Source organism: Apis dorsata, unplaced genomic scaffold (genome assembly GCF_000469605.1).
Source record: "Apis dorsata unplaced genomic scaffold, Apis dorsata 1.3 scaffold_397, whole genome shotgun sequence".
Taxonomy (NCBI): domain Eukaryota; kingdom Metazoa; phylum Arthropoda; class Insecta; order Hymenoptera; family Apidae; genus Apis; species Apis dorsata.
The window spans coordinates 732,331-740,976 of record NW_006263656.1 but is presented as its reverse complement, the minus strand read 5'-3'; the positions used below and the strand labels follow the sequence as shown (position 1 = coordinate 740,976).

At 27.8% G+C, this 8,646-nt stretch overlaps 2 protein-coding genes across 2 annotated transcripts in view; one reads left to right on the top strand and one right to left on the bottom strand.

Moving 5' to 3' along the window:
• LOC102671585 (adenylosuccinate lyase) overlaps positions 1–8,646 on the bottom strand; it is a 28,081-nt gene continuing 19,435 nt past the window's right edge. The window contains exons 2-6 of the mRNA XM_006619170.2: positions 2,065–2,268; positions 1,708–1,990; positions 1,443–1,594; positions 907–1,305; positions 1–499 (exon numbers count right to left, since the gene is read on the bottom strand). Coding sequence (XP_006619233.1) covers positions 236–499; positions 907–1,305; positions 1,443–1,594; positions 1,708–1,990; positions 2,065–2,268 — 1,302 coding nt within the window. The 3' untranslated portion in view covers positions 1–235. The remainder of the gene's footprint in view (positions 500–906; positions 1,306–1,442; positions 1,595–1,707; positions 1,991–2,064; positions 2,269–8,646) is intronic.
• Positions 2,790–5,220, top strand: LOC102682001 (protein snakeskin). Its single transcript, XM_006619167.2, has 4 exons — positions 2,790–2,941; positions 4,324–4,530; positions 4,668–4,787; positions 5,088–5,220. Exons 1-4 carry the CDS (start codon positions 2,891–2,893, stop codon positions 5,196–5,198), a joined length of 489 nt encoding a protein of 162 aa, XP_006619230.1. The 5' UTR covers positions 2,790–2,890; the 3' UTR covers positions 5,199–5,220.

The window sequence follows — 8,646 nt, the reverse complement described above, 5'->3', positions numbered from 1 at the left end:
CTGATTTTTATTCAGTTCTGATCTTTGTAAAGTTTACAAATAATAACAATATCTTGTATACGCTTTGTTTTGCTTTCGAAATACGTAAAAATAGCAGGGAAAAAATTAAAAAAAAAAGAAAAAATTTAAAAAATTAGAAATTGAAGAAAAGAATTAAAAAATTCTATATCGAAGAATTAAAAAATTAGGATTAGAAAAGAAAATCCTGCGAAAAATAAAAAAAATTCAAGTTTAATCAAATATTGAGTTCCACGCTTTCATCTAATAGTCCTTGATAATTTTCGAGCACAGGTTGAACTTCCTCTTCTAAAAATTCAATGACTTGTTCAGGTGCTCTGCCAACGAAAGTTCGTGGATCTAGAAGATTGTCCAATTGATCGAGGATTGGTTTGAAATAAGGATCCTTCTTAATCCTCTCGACTAGATCATTGTCCTTGCCATATTGTTTCACCTGTGCACCTGCTTCTTGGGACAATACTCTTATTTTTTCGTGACAAACCTGTTACAGAAGAATAACATTGATTTTCTATGATAGAGAGAATAGTTAAAATATTTTTCTTTTTTTTTTTCTTTGATAATTTTATATATGATATTAATTTTTCTATGAGATAGTTCGAAATAGCAATAATTCATTGTTAATTTAAATTTATGAAATTCAATAAAACTTTAAAATATTCAAGAGATTAATAAAAATGTTAATTCCAAATTAATGCAATTTAATTTCAATTTTTCAAAAAAAATTTTAGTTTTCTTTCAATTTTGAAATTGCTATTCCTGAACAAATGACCAAAGATCTTGACACAAGTATATCATATTAATAATAACAATAATATTTCATTCAAATTACAGATTTTTAAATATCTATCTACTCTGATCAACTAATAATTCAAACAATAAAAATCGCACCTGTCTATCACCTCCAGCTTTTACCATAGCCATTATCACATTTTCTGAAGCCATGAAAGGTAATTCTTGGTCGATGTGCCTGGCAATGACATTGGGATAAACGATCATACCCTCTGTAATATTTTGAAGTGTCATTAAAATCACATCCCCGGATAAAAATGCTTCAGAAAGGGTAATTCTCCTATTGGCAGAGTCGTCCAATGTTCTTTCCATCCATTGAGTAGCTGCTGTTTGTAAAGCATTGTTAACCAACGACATCAAATGCCTTGCTATGCTGCAACATCTTTCTGATCGCATTGGGTTTCTTTTGTATGGCATTGCACTTGATCCAATTTGAGTGCTTTCGAATGGCTCATCGATTTCTTTCATACTTGCCAACAATCGAATGTCGCTACATATCTGAAGATATAAAAATTACCAACATCAATTTTAAAAAGAAAATGAAAATATCATTCAGAAGAAAAATTTTTCAAATTTAATTTTTTGAAAATAAAATACTTGATTTTTTAAAAAATAAAATAAAGATACTCTTTCACCTTATGGACAGTGGATCCTAAGGAACTTAGAACGTTTAAACATTCCACATCGACCTTTCTACTATAAGTTTGCCCCGTTATAGGATAACACTTCTCGAATCCCGCCATTTTGGTTACCAACCGATCCAACTTCTTTACCTTTTCTCCATCGCCTGAAGAATTGAAAACCACACAAGAATTTAATTAGAAATCTTCTTTCGAGATGGAAAGATCTCAAGATTCTTACAATCCGTTTGATAAAATAATTATCGAACAAGCAACTTACCATTGAACAACTGAAGAAACGATGCTTGGGTGCCGGTCGTGCCTTTCACGCCTCGAAACTTCAGATCGTCCCTGGCTCGTCGAAGAGCTCTCTCGTCCATCAGAAGATCGTGCAGCCACAACGTTGCTCGTTTTCCAACAGTTGTAAGTTGCGCAGGTTGAAGATGAGTGAATCCCAATGTTGGCAACTCCCGATACATCATCGCAAATTTGGCGAGGCGCGACAAAACATTAGCCAATTTCGGAAGAAGGATATCAAATCCTTGGCGAAGAACGATTAAATCCTTGAAAAATGGCAACGGATAAGGTGTAACAACGAATGGTTCTAAGATATTTCTTTTATATGTATATATATTACCGTGTTGTCACCAACGTAGCAACTTGTCGCCCCCAGATGGATTATGGGAGCCGCTTTCGGGCATTGATTCCCGAAAACGTGGACGTGAGCCATTACGTCGTGTCTGGTGGCCTTTTCTTCCTTCGCCGCTGCCTCGAAGTCGATGTCGTTCACGTGGGCTTCCATTTCCGCGATTTGTTCAGGGGTAATGGCCAGGCCCAGCTCCTGGAATAACATCGAACATAAAGTAATATCGAATAATATTTTACCCTTTTAAATTTTAATAAAAAATAATTTTTATTAATTTTAAATAAAAAGAATTTTAAATAAAAAGAAAAAAGAATGGTTAAAAAAGATATTTTTAATAGATATAAAATGACGACGATATTCGTGGATTGAGAAGGAAGGAAGAGGAAAATCTGATACGTGGAAAACTGGTTTTTATCTTTTTTTGGAAAAATTCATAACATTCTGAATCATCGTTGATAAATATTTGAATATAATTAAAAGATATTTCTTTTTTCTTTTTTTCATTTAACGCATTGCGTAGAGAATAATTATTTTCGTTATTTTTTGAAGGGAACGAAGAGTTGAAAATATCGTTTCGATGGCATCAAATATATATATATATATATACATATATAGTATATGTATATTATCGTTCGAGAGATAATACGGTATAAATGTACGGGTGTTATTTTTTACACGTCTTATCCCGCTTTCATACATGCATACGCTGTATCATCTGATTAGATAAAGAGAGGGCTTAGTACTCTCGAAACCAGCACGTTTTTACTTCAGATCCACCTGTTTCTGATCGTGAAGAGTGAGCATCGAAAAACTAAACATGGTGTCTTTGGAAACTGTCGCGGGTATAGTGATAAAAGTTCTCAAGTTGGTGAGGAAAATAATTCTTTGACTAACCGATCAATTATCCAATTGTAAACAAATGGAATAAAACAAATCGATAATTCGTGAATAATAGAGAGGATATTAAAATTGAATTAATAATAATAAATAACAATTAAACAAATTAAACAATATATTCTTATTAATATTCGGATTTTATTTTAGTTTCGTTAATTGGAGAAAGAATTATTAAAATATCTTGTTTTTTCTCGACAAAATTTTTATATACGTTCATAAATAACAAGAATAATTAAATAGCTCTATTTTACATAAATAAAATAATTAATGCCCGAGCATTAATGTGAATCAATGATACACAAATTTCGTGGATATAAAATTTTTCATCGTTTTTACAAAAGATTAGTTATTTTTAATTTACAAGAATAACGAATGAATAATATGATATATATTAAAAAGAATTATTTTTTTTATTGATAGATGATCGATTATCTTATAGATAAATTTACTTTGCAATAATAGTACACATATAATAGCGAAGTCGTGATTTATATGGACCTCAACAACCAACAATTGTGATTTTTATTTATCGAAGAAATGGGGACGATTTTACGAACGTTTAATTGCGCATCGATAATACGATCGAATCTGATTAATAACCCCGGATCTGCCAAATATCCTTACGCCCTTACGTTGATAAATCATCGTAATTGAATTTCTCATTCAAGAAATATTTATCACATAGTTTCATGATTCATTTTTTGTCCTTATCAGTACACGATAAACCGTCTTGTTTGTAATGGTATTACGACGCCCTTTTTTTTTTAATTTACACGATATCGCGATATTAAGCTCGTAGTATTTTTATAGTAGAGAATTAACTTTTAGAAAATTTAATAGAAAGACTGTATATAATAAAAATATGAAATATTTTTCTCTGATCGATTTTTGTATATAGATACATCTGTGCATGATCAAACGCACAATAATCTTCACGAATCACGATTTGTTGTTACACAATTAGATTATCACAATTAGATATATAATAATAAATAAATTAATCATGATTATATATCTGAAATTTGATCGAGAGGTAGATAAAAATGTTCTTGGGAAAAGTTGAGTGGTATGAAAAGATCATAATAGTGCAACGATGCACTATTAATAATACGAATGGATATTTAAGAGTAAACTCAAGAATTACTTTTGCAAATTATATTGAGAATGAAAGATATTTTCTAATGTTTATTTTGCACTCTCATACTTATGAAAAAAAATGAAATTTTTAAAAAAATAACATCTTCTTTTACCTCTTAAATTCAAAATATCAATAATAAAAATATTTGATTGAATTCAATCTTTTCTGAATATTTCGATTCAATTTTTGAAACTGATTGACAATTGTTCTTTCAGATTATTAATATAATAATCCTGATCCTGTATCGAACGGGATACAAAGGAGAATTCCTGGGTGTCGGAGGAACATGGAATTTAAACGAAGATAAAAATCCAGACGCAGAAATCGTTGCATCCGGAGTTATGGTCGGATTTTTCATATACACCAGCGTTGTTCTAATCACTTACTGCTTTGGGAGCACGTATCACAAGAAGACACTTGTCGTAAGATCAATTTTGAATAATTTTAAGAACGAAAAAATCTGTTACAGTCGGATTTACGTAAATATAAATATTTTTATCGTGCAAAAATTAATTTCTATCGCTGTAAAAAATTATTCGAATGTTAATTTCTTTAACAGGAAATTATAATGAATTTCGTTGGAACCTTTATGTTCATCGCTGTGGGAGGTACAGCGCTTCACTATTGGCATGGTTATCAACCGGAAAATAAATACGATTTGATTGTTCAAGAACGACAGGTAATTTATATTTTTTAATCGAATTTTTATTTATTAAAATTTTGTTTTCGATAATTATATAGGGATGCATATGAGATTCACGTAATTTGTCCACTAAATAAATTTCAAAACTTTGCATCTTGTCTTATTTGTTTTGTCTAATAAATAAATAATTTCGCTTTGATATCTCGTTTTAGAAATTATTGGACAAATTATATAACTCATATTGTATTCTATTATAAAAATATGATTATGTTTAATATTTTGTATTAATATCTTGTATATTTATTAATTTAAATTTCTTAAAACAATTTTTTTTAGATCGGCTTAGCTGTTGGAGCATTATGCGTTATCGAGGGTGCAGCGTATCTCGTCGACTTAATATTGAGTTTTCTCCATTTTGCGAAAAATACCGATAATTTTTTAGAATAAAGTCAAAAAATTTCATGTAAAAAGAAGCAGTATAGAACCAGTATTTTTTAAATCGGTATCATCATCGATAATAATCCTTTCATTACAATAAAAATTCAATATACATACATAATTCATATTGAAACAATTTTCATATTTCAGAAAATCGATAATTAATCATATATGTATTAAAAAAATCAATAGAAAATTAATAGAAAATTAAGAATTCTACTAATATTTAATTAATATAGAAAAATATAAAACTTGTACGTCGATAAATATTTTTAGAATTTTTAATTCTCTATTAAAACAATTTTATATAATTTTGATAAATTAATTTTATTTATGCAATATATATAATGCATATGAAATAGTATTTAATTTTTTGTATTATTATAATTGTTGTACGTATACAATAATACATTTCTTTCGACAAATTTTTCGAATCAATCATTTTTTTTTTTTTTTTTTTTTTAATTATCGTACAACGCAAGAATATATTCTCTGGTATAAAAAGAAAATTATTCTTAAAATTCTCTTTCATGTTTTTTATCATTGAAGACACCGTCAGAAGATAGTTAGAATAGTATAGCAACAGAGTGAACAGAGTTATTCGTTTAAATGAAATTTCGAGAATATTTCGATGAGAAGATCGATTTTATCTCATCCAACATCAAATTTTTAATCGATTCAAAGTTAGTTTGATGTGACAAACATGAATATACTGGATTATTTACGTCACTTACTTAAGGATTTCAGTTATCTGCTGAAAATACACAAGCTGGTAAAATAATAATCTTCCATTCAAGTAATCACTCATTAATTTTCAAAATCCATTGATCCAAAAATTAATATCTACCCATATTTTAGATCATAGCTGGGGTATGCATATACGAATTGTTGAAGCACAAAGAATATATGATACCAAGATGGCTATGGGTCATTTATTGCATCGATTCTTGCACATACTCTATCGTCTATATTTCCATAGGATTGACTCAAATGTTCGAGAAATCTCGTAAATTGCCAGTTAGTTTTAATTTATTGAATTAATTTTATTTGGAAATAAAATAAATCGTATAAAATTTAAGAAATAAAATCATTTCAGGTTATACGAGTGATACTTTGAAGTAATTACACTGAAATCAAGCGTGTGTACATACTTAATTTTCAAACTTATATTTTACACACGAATCAAATTCTATGGTTTTTTTAATTTTTATATAATTCTCAAAATTATTTTCTCAAATTTGACTCAAAGGAAACAGATATTTGAAGTATCATTTGAGCAAATGTATAACAAATATTCTCGTTTATAGGAATTGATATATTTCACTATTGGAGTTGTTTTCCACTTAATAGGTGGAATAAGTGGTATTATAAGGGCAAGTTATATAGAAGATATAGATGAAGTTGATCCAACGAGAAGCGAATTCAAAATTGGCATATTATTATTAGGTAATTCTGTCTCTTACATTTTATTCGAAATTATTTTTATCGATGTTTTAAATCTTTTATCTTTTTTTTTTTCAGCTAATTTTGTTGTACTATTTTGCGAAGCTGCTTATTTAGGTTATGAGGAATTTTCAAAAAAGAAAGAATCTACAGCGTCTAATTAGAAATATATATATATATAAAAAAATAAACATTCAAACATAATTAATATTTTATGCTTTTATATTAATTATTTTAAAACTAATATTTGAATAAATATTTTATTTTATACTTTCACATTCTGAAGTTTGTTTCAATTAAGAAATATAATTTCAAAGTATTTATATTCTGTATTTTATGGAAATATAAAAAATTCAGTCATCCAACAAATAATAATATAATAGCGATCGATGATACTTTATTTTTATACTATTTTTCTTAAAATTAATTTATTTAATTTTAATTAAATTATTTAATTTAATTAAAATTATAATTAATTAATTTTAATTAAATTAAATAATTTAATTAAAATTATAATTTACGTTTCACGTTGATTTTTAAAATGTTATAATATATATAAATAATAAGATTAATATATAGAATTATCAGTAAGTATATATTGGTATACAACAATGGATTAAATGCTAAAAATTAAAAATTAAATTTTCATACACGAAGCATATACAAACATTTTCTAGTGATGCATTTCAATTTCTATGTGACGATTCAATCGATACAAGAAAGATCGATTCTTGAAACGTTCAAGCTTCCGGTGTATTCAATCAAAGAGGAGGAAACAAAACGTTATTGAAAACTTTTCATCGTATCTGTCGATCGAAGAGTTTTATAAATATCGAATTTTCAATAAAAGGATATTTCTGAGAAATATGGGTAACATAACATCACCGATTCGCAATATATTAAACGCGTGGACCGTCGATAAGAAATTACTGTTATGGAGAATATTATCCGTAGTACGATTTTAATACTTATTTAGTATTGTGATATATCGATTACAGAAATTGGTTCTAACATTATCAGTATCTATTTTAAACAGAACAAATAATTATACATATATATTTTTAAGTCGAATTTATAACATTGCCTTATACCACAAAAACTTCAATCCTCCTCGAATCATATTTAGATGATTGAAAGGATTAATTAAGAAGATTTTTTAATCTTTGATAATCTAGAGAATTGGAAAGATTTAAATGAATAAGTAAAAAATAAGATACTAAATATTGGATGATACGGAAATAAAAATTTAAAACAGATATTTTTATCCAAGTTGTGAAAAAATTTTTCGTTACGAATTTCATTTGATTTTTCCGAAGTGAAGTTGTAAAAAATTATAGGCTATGCCGAGGGAGCACAAAGAAATAAACCACGGATAGTTATCTTGAAAGTATACAATTGAAATCTTTATGACTCGCATATGACTCAACGATGACCAGTTGTGAATTAAGTACAAGTTTCATAATCCATTTAACGTTTCGTTCATAAATCTCGATTGATACCGAGTGAAAAAAATATTTGCAACAATTTGAATTAAGTTATTTAATTCAAGAATATCATATTTAATTTTATATTTGCACGAAATAACACTTTTAATAATACACATATGTTGTATATCTTTAAATAACAAACATATGTAAAAATTTTCAAAATTTTAATAAAGAGTTAACTTTAATTCTTTACCCAATCCATCTCTACTAATAATCGATCATGGATCATAAAACGATCGAAATTTAAATAAATTCGTAATCGTACGAATTTCAAAAAAATTCATTATTATATCAGGTTTTTTTTATAAATCTTTTACAGTTGTGTTGCATAGCGGGTACCGCGATATACATGCGCCCATTGGAACCGTATCTCGACGCTCCGATATTTGGTATTTTGGTACCGACTTTTATAACGGGCTACATCATCGTCCACTCGATCGAAATTTTCACCTTGATCATGAATAAGGAGTATGTCTTTCTCGTGAGTAAGTGGAAAGTGAAATGTAAAAAAAACAGATCGAGTAAAA

What these genes read in the sequence shown, in the direction of transcription:
- LOC102682001 (XM_006619167.2), top strand. Translation starts at nt 2,891, where the DNA reads ATGGTGTCTTTGGAAACTGTCGCGGGTATAGTGATAAAAGTTCTCAAG. An exon ending in TGATAAAAGTTCTCAAGTTG is followed by an intron (nt 2,942 to 4,323) that starts GTGAGGAAAATA and finishes TTGTTCTTTCAG; the next exon opens with ATTATTAATATAATAATCCT. An exon ending in ATCACAAGAAGACACTTGTC is followed by an intron (nt 4,531 to 4,667) that starts GTAAGATCAATT and finishes TTTCTTTAACAG; the next exon opens with GAAATTATAATGAATTTCGT.